Genomic DNA, 26501 nt, shown 5'->3' with positions numbered 1-26501 from the left:
AACTCGCAAGTGCACGAATCTATTGTAGAATAGATTAATGGTGACGAGTGTCGATCCCATGAGGAGGTGGATTTTAATTATATGTAGAATTAATTTTGTATGAGGGTGGTTGGATTTGTGGTGAAAATGATTTAGATTATCCTAAAATTAGAATTTAAATGGCGAGAATAAATTGAATAGAAATCTATTGAAATGACGTACTTGGGTATCTGGATCCGTATTAACATGCACCATGGGCTAAATATTCCTTATTAATACTAATTAAATCATGAGGGGGGAATCCACACCTCATGAATCACACTCTAATCAATATGGTGCTAAGGGCTTATCGTGCCAAATAATAATAACCTTGTACTAGAGAGCTGGTGAAACCAAGGCGGTATCTAGACAAGATTATTATTATTTGTCGACGAGAAGTCAAAACATCCACAAAAACTAGAGGGGAAGAGAAAATAAATTTACCAAATAAAGCTCATGACACATGTTGAGACTTCACCTTCAACCCAAGCTTGAAAGAAAATTAGCTACTCATAATTGAACTAGGGGCAAAAAGGAAATTTATTAAAATACGTAGAAAATACAAGATGAAGAAAGAATTACAGAAAATGGAGTCCAAAAATGGATTCAAAGATATCAAATTAGGGGGGGAGACCCCCTTTTTATAGATACATTGAGTAAATCGTGGCTATCGAATTAAAAACAGTTTGGACGCTCAGGATTGCGCCACGTCATCAGTCAACAATACGCGGTTTGACCACACGGGTGAATAGTAATACAGTTTGACCCGGGTTGAACAGTAACACGGTTTGGTTGAAAATAATCCTGTGTAATGCATGTATCGTACACGAGATTTTTGGTCCACTGATATGCTGCTACGTCATCGATCAACAGTGCATAAGAATTTTAGTCCAACAGGATCATGACACCTCATCAGTCAATGCCAGATCATCGGTGAATGCCACGTCATCGATCTGTCTATGTGAACAGTGTCGTGAGCAGTAACGTAGACAGTACCGTACATGTGAATAGTACCGTACATGTGAACAGTGCCATTTTTCCTTTTATGCTCCTCCTAAGGTTTTCGATTGTCCTGAGTTCAAAAGTGATGTCCGTTTTATCGTTTGATCTCTCGTTCATTGTGAAATGACTATGATGCCCCTAAAATACATAAAATACTTAATTAAAATAAAACACGCATAATTAAATTACAAGAAGCTTAAATACATAAAAGTTAGGGTTGTTAGTAAGGTTTGAAATGTAAAATGACGATTTTCTCCTTTATAAATATGATTTTCTAACACTCAACACACCCCCCAACCAGTTTATTGCTAGTCCCTAGCAAATAAAGCGAAAACAAAATTCAAACACAAAATATATATATTTATTTTATTATTTATTATTATTATTTTTTAAAAACAATCTTGTTTATTCAATCAGACTAATGATAGTAATCAAATAAAAGTATAAGCATTATCTCCAGTCTAAAGAAAGATCACACCCACATCAACCATTCACATGAATCAGCCCAGTGGATGACATGTCAAACCCCAAAATCTCACTGGAAGTAGTGACACTCACAAAGAAATTAAACCCAATAAAAATAGTCACTCCAGTGAATGGTAATTGAGAGAAAATAATAAAGAAGTGATATCACATGCTCTCACCAAGATGAAAGAAATATGCCCTCAGCTTAGAAATAATACGATCTCAAGTCAAATAAAAATGCTAGTCAACCCAATTTATTTATTTATTAATTTTTTTTTATTTTTTAATGCACCACTACATCTTTTTAGCCCATATAACTAGCTTCTACTTCAGACTATAGTTCCCTAAAATCAAGAAGGACTTTTATTAGGACGTAACGTAGGCTAGGGACATGGCTAACAAAGAAGGGAAATAAGGAAAACAAAGTGTATGTTTGAGAAAAATGCAGAGGAATTTTTTTTTTTTGGAAGTTGTAAGGTGGATTTCACCTATTATTGTTATTTTTTTTCTTTTTTTTTTTTGAAACAACGAAGATATTTTTTTTTAGCATAACTTCACTATACAAAATATTTATTTACATTTTTCTCAAACATAAATAGGTGATGGAACTTGTAAGATATTGGGTAATACTCCAAATCGGAGTGGTTCAAGATAATAAGTTTGACAAAAAAAAGTCTTTTTTTAAAAATTTTTTTTAAAGGCTCAAAAGGGTTAACTATGAATATTTGATAAAAATGATGGCTAGAAAGGCTCAAACGGATCAAAGATGGCCTTTCCATCGTCTTTTAGGGCTCTAAATAATCTTCAATATCTACTAGTTAGATGGGCCTCCATATGTAGCAACACACATTTTTTTCTTTTTTTTTATTTTACAATTTTATTTTTTTTAAGGGTTAACTCAAAAGAAATCTAGAGATCGTGTATACGATAATAAACTGCTAAGCTGTATAAAGAATGGGCAAAAGGGTTACTCTCCAAGAAAAATGATAGGCTCAAAAACTCACTTGATACTTATTATGACATGTTCATTCCTTCAAGCAATTCATATTTGTCTTCAACATCAACATGTAGAGTAGCAAACATAGTGTAACATCACTTAAGACCAAAGATAATACAAATACTAGAATTTGAAATTAATCATGTCATCCAATGTTAAAACAAATCACACAATTTTTTTTTTAAACAGCATTCTACCCCCCAACCTATTCTAAACATGAAAAGAAAATATGCATGCAGAAATGTGAAAATGATGCAGAAAAACTAATTAAAAAAGTTATACTTAAAATGATAGAAAACGAAAATGGTTTTTTTTATAACTTAAAAAGATGCATTTCTAGAGGCACTACACTTCATATTTAGCCATCTTCGACTCAAAAAAATTGAAAATGTATATTTATAAAGGAGAAATTAAAAAGAAGAAGAAAATGAACATCAAAACATAATAAAGAAAAAGAAAATGTCTGATTTTTTTTTAATTTTTTTTTCAAACGATAAAGATGCGTTTCTAGAGTCACTACACTCCATATTCAGCCATTTTCAATACAAAAAGTTAGCAACAGTTAGTTTCTACAACAACAAAAATCAATAAAAACTTAACCAAGATTCCACAATTGTCGACTATTCCCTCCCCCCAACCAGAACGAAACATTGTCCTCAATGTTTGAAAGGAAAGAAGTAGAGTTTAGAATACATCACCTGGGTGGTGCAACACAGAAGAAAATATTTACAAGCGGAGAGTTAAATCTAATTTGTATTTTTTACTACGGCTACTGTTAACATCATTATTTGGACGCTCCAACACAAAGTTCCAGGGGTCTGGCTTCGGTCTATAAGCTTGTAACAGATCAAGTAGCTCATTAGCAGTATGAGCACAAATAAAAAGCTTTTTGGTATTGGAAGGACCCAAATAGTTTTTTATTGCATGGTTAAGAAATGCGATAAAGCCATTATAAAAATTATTGACATTTAACAAACCGATGGGTTTCTGGTGAATGTGCAGATGGGCCCAAGATGCTAGTGTGATAAGTTCCTCTAGTGTTGCAAGATCTCCTGGAAGGAAAATAAATGCATCAGCATGATTAAGCCTTTCAGTTATTCTTTCTTGCATACCTGAGACGACTAACTCTTCTCCAGTCGGTGAGTCAAACAAACTGGCCAAAGGTTTTAGGACTCTTGGGATGATGCCTAACACTTGGCTTCCTCTGACAAAAGCAGCTTCTGAGACCAATTTTGATAATCCTCGGTCACCTCCTCCATATACCAAGTGTAATTTTCTCTCTACTATGCTTCGACCAAGATCTACGGTTGCCTCAACGAACTCTTTATGTTTGCCATAGTTAAATCCAGAAAACACACAAATGTTCTTGAATTGTCTATTGGGAGTAGCTGCCATTGGAATATTTCTCAAAAATAATTTGTGAGTGCTTAACAAAAAGTCTTATTTAAGAATCTTGGTGACAGTGGATCACAACTGTGTATGAGGTGGCATGTCAGTGTCAAATAACGTGTAAAGCACATGGCTACCGAGTCAAAAAGGAAACAGTAAAAAGAAAAAGAAACAATGATAAAATAAAATTATTAAAGACAATAATGCAAATGATAAAATAACAGTGAAATAAAATAATAGTGAAGTACAAGGATATTTACAGGTAGTTGCGATTATGGCTCACATCTTCCTCTGGTTTTACGTTCAGAAGTGGTTTGAACGCCCTCTATGGGTCGAGGATAGGCTTCCCATCCAGTTTTCTTATAAGCTGGCAAACAGGGTCGTTTATAGTCAGATTCCCGAGACTATATCGTGCATGCTCTTTTGGAATAATGGCCATAACTGGAGAATCGCTCCTTGCACATATCCACTGGAATGCGTTTCAAGAGACAGAAGGATATCATCCAATGGCTCCTTATTCAAGCCATCCCTAATGAATTGAATCTTATCTTCCCTATTATCAGACACCATTCCTAAAGAACATGGGTTTTTATTGCATCTCATTCTAGCACACTTATGACAAGCAACAGAAATTCTTTGAGCTTTTCGTTTTCTTGCATAATTTCCTTTACCACAACCAGGCATGTATGTAATAAATTTTGAAGGCAACTGTCCTGCCAATCGTACTTTAGCTTTGATTAACCAACGGACGTCAGCAGGTATGTTATTCTTCATAAGTAATCGCATGCGTTCGGACCGAGCTTTATAGATTGTAAGGAGGGCATTCTAAGGAAGTGAAGGGAATTGATTATGAAGCTTTGCTAGAATCTCGTTTCTGTCCATACATTTGCCTCAGAATATCAGTTATTATGGGAAACTGAAGTAACCGACTTGATTGTCACGGAGTACCGTTATCCGTCACTTCAACGGAGTAACAAACTAAAGCACACAAACAGAAAAACAAATTAAAACACACAAAGAAAATTAAAATCGTCATCTTATTGAATTTACCTCAAGCTCCAACTGGATGTCGTAAATACTTCTCTCAATGTCTCTGAGTTGGCTTTCTAAACCCTCAACATAGGATACTAACTCTGGTGGTTGCAGAGCCTAAATATGATGTGTCTTACAAAATCGAATCTGCTTTTTGATATGAGATTTTACATGTTGAAGTGGTTTAAGAATGTTCAGGAGGAACAGTTTAAGTATGGTACTCATGATTAACAATGATAATAAAAAAAACTTAATGGTTAAACAAACACACTTATAAAATAATTTCAATTAGCAAAAGAATAATAAAAAGAAAGAAAAAAAATCAAATCACCAAAAAGAAAAAAAATCAATTCAAATCTGGTGGGTCATTCAAATTTATTTCGGTGTCTTCTCCATGTGGTTGGTACTTTAGATATGGCTTTAATCTTTGACTATTAACTTAAAACGTGACACCGTTCTTTGGGTCCTTAATTTCAATTGCCCCATGTGAAAAAACAGTATGAACAATAAAGGGGCCAGACCAACGAGAGCGTAACTTACCTGGGAATAGGTGCAAGCGAGAATTGAATAAAAGCACTTTTTGACCTGGAGTGAACGATTTTCTCATAATTTGCTTGTCATGGAAGACTTTCATTCGTTGCTTGTAAATCTTGGCATTTTCGTATGCATCATTGTGAATTTCTTCAAGTTCTGCCAGCTGTAATCTTCTTTCTGAGCTAGCTTTGAATTTCTTGATGGCCCAATATGTATGATGCTCGAGTTACACAGGTAGGTGGCAAGCTTTTCCATACACTAGCCTGTAGGGTGACATCTCAATCGGGGTCTTGAAAGCCTGGCAACTTGGTATTTCACCAGTTGATTGTCACAAAACAACCATTTGCATTCCAGATGCCCATTATCAATGGACTGTTATGCTCTTTGGTCTTAAAGTTACTCCTTCATTATGTCAAAAGGCAATGACAAAAATCTTTAGTCCTATCCTCCATCATGCTCTGGTCTATATTGATGATATTTTGTTATTTTCCTCTGACCATGAGAGCCACTAGAAGCTCTTTTTAGATTTCTTTCATATTGTGCAAGCACATGGAATCATGCTTTCCGAAAAGAAAAGCACCATAGGAAAGGAATCAATTGACTTTCTTGGTATGATGATTAATGATGGCCACTATCAACCTAGCCCACACATTGCAATTGAACTATTAAAGTTCCCGGACACAAATCTCACCAAAAAGCAGATCCAACAATTCCTCGGGATTGTTAATTATGTCTGTGATTTTATCCTAAAAGTTACAATCCACACAAGCCAGTTGTCCTGCATGCTAAAAAAACAGTGCCCTCCATGGGGCCCAACACAGACAGAAGCTGTCAAGCAGCTAAAGGTGATTGCCCAATCATCTCCTCCACTCAGAATTCCCACAACTGGACAACGCATCCTCCAGACTGATGCCAGCGATGATTACTGGAGTGCCATTCTTCTCGAAGAAATCAATGGCGTGCGTCATTTCTGTGCACATGCAAGCAGACAATTCAAAGACTCTGAAAAGAACTACCATGTGATCTACAAAGAGATCCTGGCAGTCAAATATGGAATTAAAAAATTCGAATTTCATCTAATCAGCCACAAATTTCTTATCCACATGGATAACTCTTCTTTTCCCCGAATCTTTGACTTCAAAAACAAGTTGCTCCCTGACAAGCAACTGCTTAGTCTAAAAAATTGGTTTGCTAAATATGATTTCACTGTTCAACACATAAAAGGCAACCAGAATCTCATTCTAGACTTCCTTACACGTCCAGCTATAAATAAACCCTCACTCATTTCCTCAATCCAAACCATTCCAGTTATAGCCATGAATCGCCAACTTCCTTTTAAAGCTCTCAACTAGAAAAACTTTCCCATGAACATCTCTTTCCAATCGGCTTACCAGCTTCAAGATTTTGTAAAGAAGTTCCTTTACAGGTATTTCTTTAATGTTCAGACCAAAAAACCTGACCGTTTTCCTAACTTTTGCATGGAGCACCTATTTCTCACAGGCCTCACTCTCTTCTCTTTGTCCATCTGTGAGGATGAACTTTGGTACATGTGGTGTCTTACCACCTTGTATGCTACAAAGCTAGTTTTCCCCGTCAAACCAGTCCTGACTCACCTTACCAATCTTGAGTTCTCACCAGACCTTCTATGGACTCTCCTCGAATGGTATTCCCCACTCACATGGTGGCATAAACAACTTCAGAATCTGTGTACTTTTCATGGATTAGACAAAATGCCAGAACAGGAAGCCAACATGTGGACTACAGTCTTCATCGTTCATAGGCCCTACTTCCAGCACCCAGAGACAAGAGACTACTGGACACAAGACATGGCATATGAATGGAGAACTTATCCTCATCCTTATACCCTCATCCATGATACATCGGTCACTTCCGTTCTCAAAGCCTATCTCATGGAACTTAACAATGTTCCTCCACCTGCCAAACATTAGGCATGATCTTATTGATTGAACAGGAGGTTTGGGATCTGGTGGAGATTGTTGAGGAAAAGATTTGCAAGATGTTTTTGGACGATAAGGTTTTTTCTTTTTTTTTTCTTTCTCCTCATAATTTCCAGTTCGTGATCAACATCTGTATCATCCAAGCAAGGACAATCTGGATTACACATATGGGCTTTAGGAACATCCCATAGAAAATTACCATTGATTTTATCAAGATATACAGGATACCCTTCTGATGAGAAACCATGAATTGGAAGTTTCTTTTCTTGACCAGTTTGAACCGCTGTAATCATAGCAGTGTAAGAAAGCCTTGGAGTTTCTGAAACAGATTGAGGCTCAGGTGTTTAGAAAGATAGTTTGACTTGACCATTTTGTCTTCTTTCAAACGTGGCTTCTGTTGTTTGAACTGGTTCAGAGTTTTGGTGGAAGTGCTCATAATTGGTCAGCCATTCAAGAGGCATGAGTTTGAGCAATTCTTGTTTCTAAATTTGTTTGGGAATTTGGATGATGGTTGGAATTGTGTCTGTGTCGGCAAGGATCATTAAGGCATCAGATGTAGTGTGGTGTGTAGGAAGATCTAGTGTATGATTCTGTAATCGATACACTATTTGGTGATGAAGGGTTGCAATCTTTGATGTGGGTGTTTGTTCTTCTCCTTGGAGCTGGATCTAAACTTTGATGGTTGTTGGAAGGTTGGGATCCTCAAGAGAGAGGTTGAAATTTGGGTAGAAGGTTAGTAGGACACTACCAGCATGGAGTGTGGTTAGAACGGTTCCTATAATAGCATGTTGGTACTGTTTGAACCTGGTGTTCAGGAGAGCAATTCTGGCTATAATAGGTAAGCCTTTTCTGCCATGGAGAGTTAGAATCAATCTAATACTGCCAAGATGAAGATGGGTATACCCTTCTCGTTTCCAGTTTGCTACGAGATCTGAGGGTATTTCTAAAGTGACATATTGCTCACTTTGAGAGGCTTGTAAAGCACACTGATCTAGTCTAGAAGACTGGCTATACTCTTTTGGTAGTGGTCTTTTCACGGAGATGAGGGTTCGAGTACTTCTGGTGAGAGAAGTTTTTTGTTTGTAGAGGTTGTAGGGACTCATGATAGGGAACTGAGATTCATTGATTTGGGCAGATTCGGGTTTGACAAGGTTTTCAATTTTGGAGGCTACATGTTTCTGACATGATCTTGGAAGAGAGAGACTGGAGGAAAGAGAAATATGGGATAAAGACGATGAAGGGGTTGAGCTTGAAGATGAAGTTGTTTCCATGTTTAGTTAATCTTCTTCTAAGAGATCAAATAACATTATTTGGAATTACTAATGAGTTTTCTGATCTCTGCTTCTTTCTTATTAAACTCTGGACCCCAGATATAATTGTTAATCATTCGTCTGAGATCGGTATCTAGATCAGAGATACGGTCTTCTAGATGTATGTACATCTGATCAAGATGATGGCTGATTGAATCAACTTTAGTTTCAGTCTGGGAGACTTGACTGGCAACTCAATCAATTTTCTTTTCGAGTTGTTTGAGAGTTTGATTATGAGCATTGACAAGGATTCCTTGTATATGAGGAAGGAATGGTTTCCTATTCAAAGGCATTCAAAACTACTTCTAAGGGGAGATGGACCATTTTAAGTGATTAATAGGATAAATGACAATACTTATAATTTAGATCTTCTATGTGAGAATAATGTAAGTGCAAGCTTCAATGTCACTAATTTATCTCCTTTTGATGTAGGCGAAGATTTGAGGAGAAATCCTTTTCAGGAGAGGGGGAATGAGGAGAACTAATACAAACTCTATCAAGAACTGACATGATCCTAATCAATTTATCTCCAAGATTACTTCTAAACGTGGAATTGAATGGAACCGCGACCCAATCCTCAACGAAAATACAAACCTTGGTATGTGAAGATGCCACAATCAGCTATGGATGGTCTGATTGATAAGTCAAGAATTTTAACGCCACGAAAATCTGATAATTTCAAAGAGTTCGTAAAGAACCAAAGAGAATTAACTCTCTTAACAATTGCATCAAAAACTTCTTTTTTGTTTATTGAATATGAGTACTTTATATAGGGTTGGTTACAAGAATGTTTGGAAATAAATCCTAACCCAAGAATCAAATCAGAATCCTAATATAAGTAAATAGGAAAGAATTTAAACTAAATCAGGATCCTAATTGTCTTAACTGCCTTATATCAATTAAATGGAAACTAGGCGATTAAAATAGAAATAACTAATTTGATTCCCTAATAGCCTCCTCAAGAAACAGGAAAGTATCTGAAAAAGGAAAATAATATATTTTCCCGCCATAATGTTTAAGCCAACTCCCTATTTCATGGAAGTGAGTATTTGGAAACTTCAAGAGCGTAAATCATGCATTTATCATGTGCGATTCCTTCAATGGACCTCCACGAATTTGATTGAGCCCAAGTTGCTTGAATCAATCCATTAAGCACTTCTTTGAATTTCTTTGCTTGAGCTCTTGTAACAGGTCCGACGGGAACTTGAATAGGATCTGAATATGCCTCATCCCATGTGCTTGTGATAGTTTTATCCTTAATCTCATCAAATTGCATCAAAACTAATTTGTCCCTGTTTATTGGATGTGAGTAGTTTATATAGGGTTGGTAACAAAAATTTTGAAAATAAATCCTAAACCAAATAAGGAAAGAATCAAAATCAAATCAAAATCTTAATCTAAAGCCAATAGAAAAGAATCTAAATTAAATCACAATCCTAATTGGCTTACATCATTTAAAATGGAAACTAGACAATCAAGAGAGAAATAACTGATTTGTTTCTCCACTAGTCTCTTCAAGAAACAGGAAAGTATCCAACAAGGAAAGTAGTATATTTTCCAAATGGGAAAGTATCCGAAAAAGAAAATAATATATTTTCCCGCCATATGTGCAAGCCAACTTCCTGATTTTATGGAAGTGATTATTTGGAAACTTCATGAACTTGAATCATGCATTTAGTGGTCTAAATATTATGTGCGATTCCTTCAAAGGGCCTCCATGAATTTAATTGAGCCCAAGTTGCTTGAATTAACCCATTAATCACTTCTTTAAATTTCTTTGCTCAAGCTCTTGTGACGGGTTTGACAGGAACTTGAATAAGATCTGTATATGCCTCATCCTATGTGCTTGTGATAGTTTTGTTCTCAATCTCATTATTCCCCTCATCTTAAAGAGGATTTGTCCTCAAATCATTAGCTGCATCAAAAGGACTCAAATAAGAAACATTAAATGTAGCACTTATGTTGTACTTACGGGGCAAATCTAACTTGTATCCATTGTCATTTATCTATTCCAAGACTTGGAAAGGACCATCGCCTCAAGGCAATAACTTAGATTTCCTTTATTCTAGAAATTGTTCCTTGCTCATGTGTAACCAAACCCAATCCTCAGTTCAAAGACTAGCTTATGTCGCCTTTTGTTGGCTTGTTTAGCATATTGTTAAGTTCTTCGCTCGATGTTGAACTTCGCCATCTCATGTATTTGTTTAACAATTTCATCTTTTTTCTTGCCATTTAAGTTAACACACTCAGAAATAGGTAATGGAGGTAAATCCAATAAGGTTAAAGGATTAAAACCATAAACAATTTCAAATGGTGAATACTTAGTAATAGAATGAACATAACAATTATAAGCAAACTCAACATGTGGCCAACAATCTTCCCAAGTTTTGATATTCTTTTTAATGATAGCCCAAAATAGAGTAGATAAAGTTCTATTCACACATTTTGTTTGACCATTAGTTTGAGGGTGACAAGTAGTGAAAACAACAACTACGTTCTTAACTTAGCCCATAATGTTTTCCAGAAGTAACTTAAAAATCTAGCTTCCCTATTAGAAATAATTTTCCTGTGCATACCATGTAACCTTACAATCTTCCTAAAGAATAGGTCAACGAAAATAGAGGCATCATTTGTTTTGCGGTATGGAATAAAATGTGTCATCTTAGAAAATCTATCTACAACCACAAAAATTGAGTCTCTCCCTTGTTTAGACCTGGGTAACCTTAGTACAAAATCCATCGAAACATCAGTACAAGGCACACTAGGTATTGGCAACAGGGTGTATAAGCCATTGGGCTGCATTTTCAATTTGGCTTGCAAGTCTCTCAACATCTCATTTCATATGAGGCTAACAGAAGTGTTACTCCAAAAATGCTAAAGTTTTTACAACTCTAAAATTTTCCATCAACCTTCCTCCATGGGATTCTCTCACTAACAAATCTCTCAAAGAACAATTATGCACACAGAATTCATTCTCCCAAAATAAGTAACCATCATGCCTAAAGTACTCATCAACTGTGGTCTTTTCACAAGCTTGGTATTCAACACTAAAAATCATGGTCATTAACATATAATTGCTTAATATGTTCAAAACCAAGCAATTTAGCATTAAGTGTCAAGATTAAGACATACATGTGGTAAACCACATCTGCAACAACATTTTCTTTACCTTGCTTATAACGAATGACTTGTGGAATTCTACCCATCAAGCATGCCCTTCTTGTTCAGCTTGTGTTGCCCTTAAGTGTTTCAAGGACTCATGATCGATGTGAATTACGAACTCCTTAGGCCATAGGTGGTGCCGCCACGTTTCTAACACCCAAACTAATGCATACAACTCCTTATCATAAGTAATTGATCATCCCTCTTGCATTAGGACTACGTCAATACCAATACCTGAGGCATCACATTCAATTTCAAACATTTTATTAAAGTTAGTCATCTTTGAATTCACTTTCTTCATCACTTTTAGATTTTGAGGCTTTAAGAGCAATGCTCTTCTTCTCTTGTCTTCATCACAATTTTTAGTTACCAAATCTTCTTCATAAGAAATAAGTGAGCCAATTAAATCATCTATAGTTAAAGTATTTAAATCATTGGCTTCCTCAATGGCAGTTCTTTTAGGTCTTCATTTTTTTTTGGTAAAGACCTAATGATTTTCTTTACCTTCTCACTATTTTTCTAGAGTTCTATAAATCTAGTATACATAGAATGTACACTCTATTTAGAACAATTCATAGTACTTGGTGTATCTATTAATTTTAGACTCTTTAACTTGGTTTGTCCTTCATAAACAGCTTCTAACCACTCTTTAACTTGGTTTGTCCTTCATAAATAACTTCTAACTTCCTTCAAATTTCATTAGCATTAGAGTAACCTGAAACTCTATGAAATTCCTTTTTATCTAAAGCACAAAATAAAGCACTTGTGGCTCTGGAATTAAGAGAAGCTTTACTATTTTCCAATTCATTCCATTCACATGAAGATTTTGGAATATCTTCCTCTACTTCATTTTTTATCATGGGCATGACTCTGTGCAAGTTACCGTTATGCTGAATTTTGAATAATCGGTTCACCTTTTGTAGTTGTCGGTTTGCTGTTTAATTCCAATGACTTGTAAGATATTTATTGGTTAGCCATTTGTGTTAAATGGTTCCTCTCTAGAGTTTGTCAATTAGTCATTATCTGTAAACAGGTTACCAATTCCAAAGAATTTGCTCTTTGGAATTTTTCGGTTAACCATTTTCTAATTAGCGATTCACCATTATCTTCTAGAATCAAAACTATAAAACTTCCTTAAGAAAACAATTTGCTAACTTAGGATTAACGATTATCCGTTTATTTTCATAATCTTATTTATGTCTAAGAAACTTCAAACAACTAAAATTTAATCATTTAAAAACTCTAACTTTGTTAATCCAGATTGTTGTCATCAAAATCAATGTTATGAAATCATAAAACCCATGGTTGATATGCCCATATGCACTTCATCTCAATTGGGACTTGGCGCTAGTTTGACCCACTCATCATTAACTGCAATGTAAGGACTACATGAGCTAATACCTAGTAAGATAACACATTGATGCATGTATTAATTATTATGCACATAGATGACCTTATGAACATTAGGTCTTTAAGAGAAACTCGGAAATATAAAACAACTTTATTAGGGCCCTAGGTATGTTGCACTACAAAGTTGGCACCTTTCATTCTTTAAAACAAACATTCCCTTGAGCCTACACTAATAGTTGATCTTTTCGGTGTTATGTATCGCCGTCCCCAAAAGATTATTCTTCACTTAGCCTTGAGGGTTTGCCCTCTTTGGAAACTTAGTCACCCTTGTAGTACAACAACCCATTTGTCAAAACTCATTTTTAAAATATCTTCTTTTCTCATAAAGAAATCTTAACATGTTAACATGAAATGCATGTGTTCAATGCAACCTACGTCATAACACGTAAAGTTCCTAGATATACAACAAAGCCAGCCATACAAAGCTTTTAAAAACAAGAATCTATAATATGGGCATTGGCATATAAAGATTAAATAAAAATGTAAGTTTAATATAGGCGGCATAACCGATTACATCAAAATTAAATAGTAAACAATCACATTATAGTAACAATCATAAGATAAAGAAATAATTAAAGATGAATTTAAGTATTAAAAAACAAACTTTGACCATACATTACAGTTGAAGTGGTACTTACCTCTTTGATGTTATAACTTAGAATAGAAGAGGATAAAATTTTTAAGGTGACATGGAAAATGAAAGGGTCAGGGGTATTTATAGGATTTCCTAAAAAACAGATGGCTTGGATTTTGCCACCATAGTTTTTGATTAATGGTTAAGATTTATCCTTCCATAAATATCATTATAAATATTATTACTTACTTGATTGCTTATGTCATCGTCACACTAGAAGTTACTATCATAAAAAATTATTTATTATTATTATTATTTAAACTTAATTAAATCTATTCCTAAGATAAAGTTGCACCTCACACTTTTACTAGGACATAATGTAGGCTAGAGATATGGTTAACAAAGAAGTGAGGAAGAACAAGATATATATTTGAGAAAAAATATAAATTAAAGGTGCTTTTAATTATTTTCTTTTTCCTTTATATATATATATAACATTTTTGTAGTGCACCAGTTTTTTGAAAAAGAAATCCTTCATTTTTTTCTCAAACATAAATAGGTGATAGAAAACTTGGTGATGGAAAACATAAAATATCGAGTAACACTCTAGATTGGAGTAAGATAGGACGATAAGTTACAAAACAATTTTTTTTTTATGGACTCAAAAGGGTAACCATGGATATTTTAGAAAGAGAATGGCCAGAAAAGGCTCAAACAAATCGAAGTTGGTCTTTTTGTCATTTTTTTTAGAACTCTAAATAGTTTTTCATATCTACTGGCTTAATGGACTTTTAGATGTAGTAACACAATTTTTTTGTTTTCTTTTTTATTAGGTGACTCAAAAGAAAAATATAGAGATCATGTATAAAATAAAAAACTACTAAGGTATGAAAAAGGGTTGCTGTCTAAGAAAAATAATAGGCTTGAAAACTCACTTGGAACTTATTATGACATGTACATTCCTTCAAGTAACTCAATCAATTTCACTCACCAACATCAATATACAAAGTGGCAAAGATGGTGTAATATAATTCAAGGCCAAAGATAATACAAATGCTAAAATTTAGAAGTCATCATGTCATCCAATGTCAAAAGATCACATAAAATGCCTTGAATTTTATTTTTTTTAACTAAACACTAAGAATAGAAAGATATATATTCGATCATCTTCGACTCAAAAATTTAGAACAGTTTAGTAAGAATGCAAGAACACAACTATTAGTTATTCCACAACTATCAACTATTCCCCCAACCAAATGAGTCATTATTCTTGATTTCTGAAAGGAAAGAAGTAGAGTTTAGAAAACATTACATGAATGCTGCAGCATAAGAAAATATTTACAAATAGAGGATTAAATCTAATTTGCACTTCCTACTACTGCTGCTACCATCATTAGTTGACCAATCCAAAGCAAAAGTCCTAGAATCTAGCTTTAGTCTGTAACCTTGTTGATGAGATTGAGCACAAAACGGTCACAAGAACGTGGGATAAGGCATATTCAGATCCTATTCAAGTTTTCGTCGGACTTGTCACAAAGAAATTCAAAGAAACATTTAATGGGTTTATTCAAGCACCTTGGGCTCAATCAAATTCGTGGAGCCCAGTTGAAAGAAATGCATGATTTGGGCTCTTTAAGTTTGCAAATAATCACTTCAATGAAATAGGAAGTTGGCTTGCACATTATGGCGGGAAAATATACTATTTTCCTTTTCTAGATACTTTCATGTTTCTTGAGGAGGCTAGTGGAGAAACAAATCAGTTATTTCTATTTTAATTGCCTAGTTTCCATTTTAATTGATGTATTATATTCTTTCATGTTTGCTTAGATTAGGATTCTAATTTGATATAGATTCTTTCCTATTCGCTTAGATTAGGATTCTGATTGGATTTAGATTCTTTCCTATTTGTTTAGATTCAGATTAGAATTTGATTTTGGTTTAGGATTTATTTCTAAAAATTCTTGTAACCAACCTTATATAATATACTTGCATCCAATAAACAAAAAAGTCACTTTTGATGCAATTGGTGAGAGAGTTCATTCTTTTTGGTTCTTAAACAAACTCTTTGAACTTATTGAATTTCCATGGCATTCAAACTCTTGACTTATCAATCAAATCACCCATAACTAATTGTGGCATCATCATGTAACAAGGTTCGTGCTTTTATCAAGCACTGGGTCATGGTTCCATTCAATTCCTGGTTTAGATTCGATCTTGGGGACTAAATTGATTACGGTCGTGTCAATTCTTGACGGGGTTCTTATCATTTGATATCAAAGCTTAGGCACCAAGGTCATATTCATCTATCTTTATCATTTTTAATTCTTATATGAGATTTTTCATTTTTGTTTTCTTTAAAAAAAAGTCATTAAACAGTGCTGCGTGAACAATATTTTTATGGATTCTTTTTTCATCAATTTTGTATCCTTATGGTTTAATTCTCCTTAAATCTACAAATTTTATCTATTCCTTTCCCTAAAAAAGGGGGGGGGGGGGGGGAGAGGGTTCCAACCTCCGCTTAAAATCTTTTGTTCATTTTTCTATTATTAGTGTCCCAGAGAGTCCAAAATTGGTTTTACTCCTTAGGTGAAAATGCTTGCCCAAGATCAAAACCCAAACTTACATACGCATTGTATTCTTAATCTTAGTGTAATCTTTGAGAATTGCTGCTGGAAGTGAGTATTTTGATGTTGGTTTGATTAGTTTGATAAGAATCGACCGAGTATTACTATGAGTGGAAAAAGGCAAAATAGTGTGAGCGTATTAGATGGTAAAAGCCAATAAATTTAAGTGAAACCGGAGTGGAATTGAGTGAATCATTTTCTTGGGTTAAACACGTAAGGAAGTGATGTGTGGTCCTTTCCACATTATTTCTAATTTTCTTTTGCAGATGTTAGCCATGTCTCACAACCCAAAATGAAACATAAATGAAGAGGATCAATTCGCAACTACTTAGAATTTGTAAATTCAAGCAGTAATGGGAGAGATGAGATCATGAGGGTTAAATTAGAGCATATACATGAACGTTTAGATCAAGTAGAGAACACACGGATCCCATAAATTCTACCCACTTTGATACATAGTCAATGGTAACCAATATGAATTGATGGCCAACAAAAGGAGGAAAGGTTCCCATAAAATCAATGCCACACATATTAAAAATCTCGACTACTAGAATAGGGTTTAGTTGAATCACATTCCTTCTGTAATGCTTCCTATGTACTGGCACCTATCACTTGAAGAACCACATTGTAAAACTTTAGTAGCCATTTTCTTGGCACTAAAATGACCTCCACAAGCTTACTCATGACAATATGAAAGGATTTCTTGAAATTCGCTCTTTGGGACACAATTTGAAAATTTGATCTGTGCAATAGTTGAACAGATAAGGATCATTCCAAAAGAAATTCTTTATTTCCACAAAAAATTAGGCCTTGTCTTGCCTAGTCCAATGCTCTAGAAGTTAACCTGTGACAAGATAATTAATTATATTAGCATATCATTGTAGTAGTTCCACACTCATTAGTTGTTTATTTGGAAATGATTTATTTAATAGTAATGGTTCTGCAATTGTGTCAAAATTGAGGTAAGAGAGATGATTTTCCATCGCATTTTCTGTGTATTTAGCTTTGATCTCAAGGTTAAATTCCTCCAAAATTAACACCCAATGAACTAGTCTGGCCTTTGTATCTTTCTTTCTAAGAAAATATTTTAGAGCAATATGATATGTGAACACAATTATTTTACATCCTATGAGATAAGATCAAAAATTTTATAATGCAAACACCACTACTAGCACTTCTTTTTAGTGTTGAATAATTCAACTTTGCATCATTTTATGTCATATAGCATAGTAAATGACATGGGGAATTTGATCAACTCTTTGTCCTAATACTGCTCCTACTACATAATTAAATGCATCACACATGAGCTCAAAAGGTAAGTTCCAATTTAGGGGTTGAATGATGGGTGATGAGGTCAACAACTGCTTTAATTTTTCAAATGCCTCAAGACATGAATCATCAAAGACAAAAAATACATCCTTAACAAGTAAGTAAATTGAATAAGGGTCTAAAGGTTTTGAAAACCAGCATGCCTAAGGAAAAATCTTACTTCTCTGATTGTTTTTGGTAGAGAAATGTGGGAAATAAGATCTACCATTGCTTTGTCAACCTCAATACCTTTATTTAAAATGATTTAACCGAGGATAATACCTTGTTTTACAATAAAATGACACTTTTTCTAGTTCAAGACCATATTCAACCATATAAGAAAAAAATGTTTTTCATGCATCGTTGAAATATGACAGGTGCATTGCATAATTTAAATGGCATTCTCCTCTATGCAAAAATACCAAAAGGGCAAGTGAAAGTTATTTTCTATTAGTCTTTTGGTGCTATGGGAGCCTGGTTGTATCCTGAGTAGCCATATAGAAAGCAATAAAATTCATGACCCACTAATCTATCAAGTATTTGATTGATAAATGGTAAAGGAAAATGGTGTTTTCATGTGTCAAATTTGAATTTCCTATAATCAATACATACGTGCTACCCTATAGACACTTGAATGGTATTAACTCATTGTCTATATTACTAACTACTGTGACTCCTAACTTTCTAAGCACAACTTGTATAGGACTGACCCATGAACTATTAGAAATGGGGTAAATGATACTTGCATCTAATAGTTTAAGAACTTCAGCTCTAACGACTTCTTTCATATTAAGATTTATCCGACGTTGCATTTCCCTAGTAGGTTTAACATTTTCATCAAGGTGAGTATAATACATGCATTCTAGTGGGTTCATGTCTTTTATATCAGTGATGGTCTATGTTAATGACTTTTTATGCTCTCTTAAAATAACCAACAACTTACTCTTTTCCTTGTCATCAAGAGAAGATGAGATCATTACTGGCAAAGTGTTTTCTTATCCTGAGAATGAATATTCCAAAGTGTCGGGTAATGGTTTGAGTTCGAGCCTTAGTGGTGATTTTAATGATGGACTGATTTTATTCCCTGATGGTGCCAATTGCTCTAATCTTAAATTCCATTTTATAGCTATCCATGCATGGTGATGACCTTGTCAACTAATCTATCATCTCTATTTTAAGGTTGTTTGGTAGTGCTAAAAATATTCAACTCCATAATCATGTCGCAAAAGGACAACTATATATTTTCAGTCGTGCATTGAATGTGTGCATCAGCAGTTGCCAAGAAATGTTGACCTAGAATTATGAGGATGTGCTTCTTCTCATTCCTCACTAGTTGAGTGTCAATCATAATAAAGTCAATAGGAAAACAAAACTTATCTACCTTAATGATAACAAACATGTGTCTTAATTGATATGACAAATATTGTATTTCACATTTTCACTAGTTCTTAAAGGATAATATTTATGCAAGTAAATCAAGTGAAATTAAGCCAAGACACTCAACGGACAACGGCTTAATCAAGAACAAAGTTTAGCTTAATAAAGTCATTATTGTGGTAAATTCTTGCAAAGTCAATATAAATTAATATATGCATGGTTTAGCATTTGAAAAGCTCAAGATTTTGTTTAACAAATCATTATTTTTCGTAAACCATAAGGTTTCATATTTATAAGACAAGTATTTTGTGGATTTCAGTGTTTTTTAAATTTTGGATTAAATTAAAAAAGTTTTGAAATCATAAGCATTGTGAAAAGAATCACTTTCAAACGTATTATGAAGATTTAGGCCATATTATAATTTTAGAAAGTTTTAGGAATAACGAGCATTATTTAAAAATTATAGAGTTGGACCTATTTGCACAAATATAAAACATAAAAGACCATAGTGTAATTTATAAACCTTTTGGGCCATATTTAATTTTTTAAAGTATTGGAGCTTAAAAATAAATATAAAAATATGGTGGGGAGAATTTTCAAATCCAAAATTTGCAACGGTAACTTGCACTTTACTAAGCAGTGATCTAGCTAATTAAGAGGCTAGTCGGCTATTTGTCGATTTTGTCTATAATGGCTAGTTTTTGTGTTTAAACTATATAAACTCAAATTGAATTCAATTTTTTAATTTTTGCAAGTAAGAACAAGAGCATACATAATATTTTGAGCTTTTATTTCACAAATCATCATATATTAAATCTCCATTGTGCTATCATTTGTACATCCACTCTAAAAGAGAGTTGTTTGTTGTAATTTTCATTTGTTTATCAAATTTGTGAGAGTAAAGGTCTATTGATACTTTGGAAGTCAATTGTAAGAATTTGAAGCCTTGGGAGGTTTAGATAGTGAAATTTTCAAGCTTGGTTTGCTTAGAGGTGTGGACATAGGCAGGGATTGCTGAACCACATAAAAATCTTTGCATTTACTCTCTCTTCCCTTACTCTTTTATTTTTTAACATTGTTAAATTTATTGTTTTTTATTTCATTAAGGCATTAGATTGAATTGTTGTGTGGTTTGCTTAGCTTGAGTTTTAAAACCCAATTCACCCCTCCTCTTGAGTTGTATAACTAGTATTTCATTTGGTATTAGATCTTAGTTCTCTTATTAGGACTTAACCGTCTAAAGTAAAAGATCCATGGCAACCCAAAATGATTCCACATTTAGGGAAGGTCAGTCCACAACTAGGCCACCATACTTTGATGGAAACGATTATCCATATTGGAAAATAACTATGAGAATTTATTTGCAAACTTTAGATTATGAGACTTGATAAATCGTTAATGATGGTCCTTTCCTGCCGACTACTAAAAATGAAGAAGGGGAATAAATTCCAAAACCTTCTAGTCAATGGACTGAACTAGAAAAGAAAAGATATCTTTAAATTCTAAAGCTATGAATGCCCTGTTTTGTGCTTTAGATAAGAAAAATTTCATAGAGTTTCTAGTTATGAAAATGCTCATGAAATTTGGAATAAACTTGAAGTTGTCTATGAGGGTACAAACCAAGTGAAAGAGTCTAAAATCAGTAGGTATACTAGGTAGTATGAGTTGTTCCAAATGGAACAAAATGAGAGTGTCCATTCCATGTATACTAGATTTACGGATATAGTAAACACTCGAGGAGCACTTGATAAGACCTTGTGAGAAGGTAAATAAAATCATTAGGTCATTACCAAAGGAATAGAGACATAAGAGAACTACTATTGAGAAAGCCAAAGATTTAAATACTTTACTTATTGATGATTTAATTGGCTCTTTTATTTCTTATGAAGAGGATTTGGCAGCCGAAGGAGGAGATGAAGATAAAAAGAAGAAAAAATTACCTTGAGAGCATCAAAACCTGAAAGTGATGAGGAAAGCAATTTCGACGATGAAGACATGGCTATGATGGTTAAAAACTTTAGGAAGTTTTTCAAGAAATCTGGTGAGCGAAGAAGATTCAAAAACCTCAAGAACCAAAAGGAGAAGAAGGAAGTAATCATATGCTATGAATGCAAGAATCCTAGCCATATAAGTTTGGAGTGCCCACTTCTCAACAAACTCAAGAAGAAAGCCATGGTGCCTACTTGGGACGATAGCGATGAAGAATCGAGTGATGAAGAAGATTTGCAAGAAGTGTCAAACCTAGCACTTATGGCAATAGGAGATGATGAACTTGATGAGATAAATGATCTTCCTACTTATGATGAATTATGATGAGAACCATCAAGAGAATATCATTAAAGCTTCAAGTGATCCTTTGCACATTCATGGAGGCCCAATTACAAGAGCTAGAGCCAAAAAGATGCAAGCAGCTTTAAATAGATTAATTGAGAATATATGGATTGAAAATACAATTCAAGATGCAAGACATCATGAATTGGGCTTGAAGAGAAGACAAGACATTGTGGGCATTAATCAAGCTATTGGGCAGCCAAATACACAATTTGGATCAAATGCTGAAAGGTCAAATTCGGAATAAAACTGGTATTGATTGAGCCTGACCTAATGTCCAAGCTATATACCATTGGAAAGATAATTAAGTTAGCTTTCCAATTCATTTTACAGAGCTAGATTTAGAGTTCTCTAGAATGAGTTATGATCGATTCATTACAGCTTGTTCAGACTTGGGATTTTCAACGACTCCTTTGTTTTTCAACTTCGTTTGTTTGTTTTGTTTCAAGTTTGTGAATGTGTAAGGTAAGTCTACCATCAACGATGGTGGGCTAACATTAAGTTTGTCAATGATAGCATTAATCATGGTGGGTTGGTGAAGACTTTTAAAGCATCATTTGTCAATGTTTTTATTTGTATTGTTAGGATCTTGGGTTTCTATTGGTCTATTTAAGCCCACAACCTTGTTATGTAAGACAATTAGAGATTAATGTTATTTGAATTTGAAAGATTATTCTTCCTTTGGTTCTTTTGAGAACAAGTGAACTTATCAAGAATTTGCATTCTTGTAGCGTTCCAAATTTAGACTTATCACTCACCTTCTCTTCTATTTCTTGAGTATGGTGTCAATATCATTCTCTATACCTTGGGTTCATGTTTTCTTAAGGTTTTGTTTGTCATAAATTTGTTTCGCATCATTTATGGTATCAGAGCCATACCAGTCCTTGAAACTTTTTGTTTTCAAAACCTCTTCTTTTCCTGCTCAAAATGGTATGATTTAAGTCTTTTTCTCTTTTGATCTTTAGTCTTCAGGCGCAGAGAGAGAACTTCTCATTCATGGCTTCCACTTCATCTTCCACTCCTGTTACTCTATCTTCTACTCTTTCTTTGCCCAGATCTTGCACTTCTCATACCACTAATAAGATCGAAAACCTTGTCGAATATTCCTACATCCCAGCATCTGCCCAAATTAGTGAGTCATCCTATCCTCTCATCAGCCCTTATCAGTTGTACAAACGCCCCAGTTCCTTTACTCGTAGTATCCGTACTCATCTCTACTAGACAACCTCACCCCAAAGAATATATCCAGTCTTCTCGCTTGGATCAATGTGCTCTTCAAGCCACCTCTGCTGAGCAATATGTCACTCTGGAAATTCCCTCCGAGTTGTTTTCCAATTGGAAACGAGAAAGTTATACTCATCTTCATCTTGGAGGCATCCGATTAATTCTTACTCTTCATGGAAGAAAGGGATTACCAGTTACAGCTCGCCTTGCCATGCTTGATACCCGGTTTAAATAATACTAAGATGCTGTTATTGGCACTGTCCTCATAACTCTTCATGCAGGCAGTGTTTTACTCACTTTTTATCCAAACTTTAACCTTTCTCTCCAAGACCCCAATTTGCCCACAACCTTAAAAGTCCAAGTTCAGATCCAAGGTGCTGAACAAATTTCTTCTGCCAAAATTGCTACCCTACACCACCAATTGGTCTATAGGCTTCAAAATCATGCCTTGGATCTCCCCACTCCAGAACACCATTCTGATACCCTCATGGTATTAGCCAAATCTGGCCAAATCCCAACCATAATCCAAATCCCATGACAAATTCCCCATCATGAGCTCATCAAGCTTATGCCTCTTGAATGGATCTCCAACTATGAACAGTTCCATAACAATGCAGCTCTAATTCAGACATCTGAAAGCATATTTGAAAGACGCCAAGATGGAACAGTCTGAATGACTTTTAAACCTCCTCCAAGTGCTCCACAAGAGCCTCCTCGGCTCTCCTTTACCTATTCTTCAATGATCACAGCTGTTCAGACAGCCCAAGAAGACCTGCCCATTACAGGGTTCAATTCTGACGGCTAGCCTGTATATCCAGCAAAGCAAAATGGACATTTCCTATGGGATGTCCCAGGCTCAGGCATGTGTGACCCAAATTGTCCCTGCTGGGATGATTGGGAAGAGGATGATGATTATTCCACCACAAGGAAAAAGAAACCCAAAAAGAAAAAATCTCCCGCTTCATGCCACCACTATGATCCCCAACTACCGCAAGATCCTCCACCTCCACCAACTCCATTACCCATTTACAAAAAGGAACTCAAATGAATTGCAAAGCATTGCAAATCTGAGACTCCATCACTAATCCCACTTCCAACACCACCACTGACTTGTATGATGTTTTCATCTACTTCTTCAGACTATTCTTCTTCTTTTCCTCCTTTAGACACTCACACAGATTCCCAACGAAATGTCGTGTCCAAACCCTTTATCCCTTCACCAATTACCTCATCTGGCCACCTAGAACCTCCCAAACCTTTTGAATCAGTTCTCAACTGGCAAACCCAAAATGCCAGAGCACATAATGATACTTTGTTGAATATCAATTCCAAAGTTGAAAAAAATCAGTTTATGAACTGAACAACTTGAGACAAAAGTTGACTCCATCGTAGCACAGATGCAGTAGATCCACCAAAATTTCCAGTCCCGAATTACTCAACTCGATTATGAGTTACGAACCATGCTTGCCCAACGCTACTATGGCCCCGAATTTAACCAAAGGGAAAGAGAAATCAGACGCTTAAAAGCTGAACTTGATCAGATTGAATCTGAAAAACAAAGACCTACTCTTTTTACCACATCCCCTCTTATCCCTTCCATCGGACCAACTTATCACCCCTTACAACCACCACCTAAACCAAAATCAAAGCCTAGACCACAACCGCGACCTGTCACAATTCATCCTTCATCCATTTCCATCCCTGGCCAACCATCTCCTGGTTATACGCCGACATCACCACCAGCTCCTCCATCAACCCCTTTATCCCAACCTCAGACCCAATCTAAGGATAAAGAACCCATGCACCAATTTAGTGCCCACACAGTCGATCATTCACCTACTTCAGATGACCAAACTTTTGATTCAAATCTAGCCGTTTCCGATAGCCATACTGAGTCTGACACAGATTCCTCAGTATCCACCAGTGACTCTGAAAAGTCTTATGCTGATATCACTAAAATCTTGATGGCTCAACCTGACCAACCTGCCCAAGGCCAAACTTCTCATACAGAACCATATGTTGATATTCCCTCTGAAGTTGAAGAAGAAATGCCTGAATCTTCTGCCACAAACCAACCCCCTCCAGCTCAAGCCCAGACCAGTTCTACAAGTCAAAAATCGTCGAATGGTCCATGGTTCACATTTGATGATCTTCTATCTCATAAATGGCGTGACTGACTTAATGAAATGTCCGCCTGGATTGACCTCCAAATGCTACGGCCAGGAGCCACAACTCAATCAGTCCTTAGAGAATTTGCTACTCGTTTTACGGGTGCTCTCAGAGATTGGTTTGATTCTTTAGGGTGCTACCGCCAATTACAGTTTGTTGATCTCCCAGAAGTCTCAAGTGCTCTTGCAGTTCTCCATGATCAATTCCTTGGAGACCCCTCTGCAGTTTTTGAAGCTGCACGCCGAGACTATCTCAACATGAAATACTGTTCCCTCAATGCTAAAGATCTTGATTTCCATTACAAACGAATGTCCTTGCTGTTCTATAAGCTTAATGGATTTAATAAGTCGACATTAAAGCATGTCTTTCTGGCCTCCCTACCAGAAGAACTCCAACCAAACATACAGCGGCAACTCACCGCATTCAATATTGTTCTTGACAACATTTCTCTTGGCAAAATTTTTCAGCTTGCCAAAACTTGTCTCGACAAACTTTGTGAGCAGAAATAGTTTTTCAAAGAACTGTTGAAAGATAAAGAACCATTCCGGAGTGCTTGCAAAAAGTCTTATTTGCAGATCAAATGTCAGAAGAAAAAAGATTGTGATTACAGTTCTAAAAAGAAAAGGCATTTTCAAAAATTCAAAACTCCAGAATTTTCATCTAGACCTCGCAGATCCAGAAAGCCTTACCGATTCTTTCGGAAAAAGTCCTCTTCTTCTAGAGTCTTTAAACGAAGAAAATCAACAGATGTTTCATCTGTAATAGAAAGGTCATTTTGCCAAAGATTGCCCCAATAAAAGGGAAAAATCTATTCGGCTAGTCGAGCATCTTCAAGCCACTACAGACTACTCTCCCGAGAAGGATGAACTAGAATTCTATTTCTCTGAACAAGATGAACCTAATGATGAAACTGTGTTCGCACTACAGAATTCTTCTGATGACTCAGACAGTGACCAGTCCCAAATAATTTTCCACCAACACTTACTGTCCCTTGACACTACTGTTCCCATCCCATCCATCAAACTCCAGATCGTGCCCTCAAAATTCCAAAGGCCCATTCCAATAATTGGTCTCATAGACACTGGTGCCCAACGCAACATGTTAAACCCCATATTCTTCCACCAGAATACTGGATAGAGTATGAAGAACATTTCAAAGCTGTCAATGGCAAACTATTCACCACCTCTCTGATTAACAAAAAACCTATTAGTATTCAAATCTTCCCCAACTGTGTCATTTGGGCCAAAGTTATCGGTTCAACCCTTCCTAATAAGGATATCTTGTTAGGTTTTGACATTCTTCACCAGATCAAACACCTCCAAATCATTCCCACTGAAATTCGAGTCAAGTCCATGTTCAAACCTTTCACAAACATTCTGAAACTCTACAATCTGTCTGAAACCCCTCAATCCTACCAAGATATTTCAACCAAGCTTTTGAGTTTCTGCCCAACGTCCCATTCTGAGTTCACCCATCCAAACCCATTGTGGAAAAATAAGTATTTCTTCATTAAGTTACCTTTCAAACTCAATGAAGACATTAACCCAACCAAAGCTACTCACCCAGGAATGAGTCTTTCTGACTTACTCCTAGCCCAACAGGAATGTTCCCAATTGT

General features: G+C 35.3%; 1 protein-coding gene across 1 annotated transcript; it reads left to right on the top strand.

The window, feature by feature from the left end:
- Positions 1 to 24175: 24175 nt before the first annotated feature.
- LOC112098005 (pollen-specific leucine-rich repeat extensin-like protein 2) lies at positions 24176 to 24892 on the top strand. The gene has a single exon (XM_024183598.1). It carries the CDS (start codon positions 24176 to 24178, stop codon positions 24890 to 24892), a length of 717 nt encoding a protein of 238 aa, XP_024039366.1.
- The last annotated feature ends 1609 nt before the right edge of the window (positions 24893 to 26501 follow it).

This window comes from Citrus clementina, unplaced genomic scaffold (genome assembly GCF_000493195.1).
Source record: "Citrus clementina cultivar Clemenules unplaced genomic scaffold, Citrus_clementina_v1.0 scaffold_5, whole genome shotgun sequence".
NCBI classification, from domain to species: domain Eukaryota; kingdom Viridiplantae; phylum Streptophyta; class Magnoliopsida; order Sapindales; family Rutaceae; genus Citrus; species Citrus x clementina.
The sequence above is the reverse complement of the archived record's forward strand: the minus strand, read 5'-3'. Positions and strand labels throughout refer to the sequence as shown.

What these genes read in the sequence shown, in the direction of transcription:
- LOC112098005 (XM_024183598.1), top strand. Translation starts at nt 24,176, where the DNA reads ATGCTTGCCCAACGCTACTATGGCCCCGAATTTAACCAAAGGGAAAGA.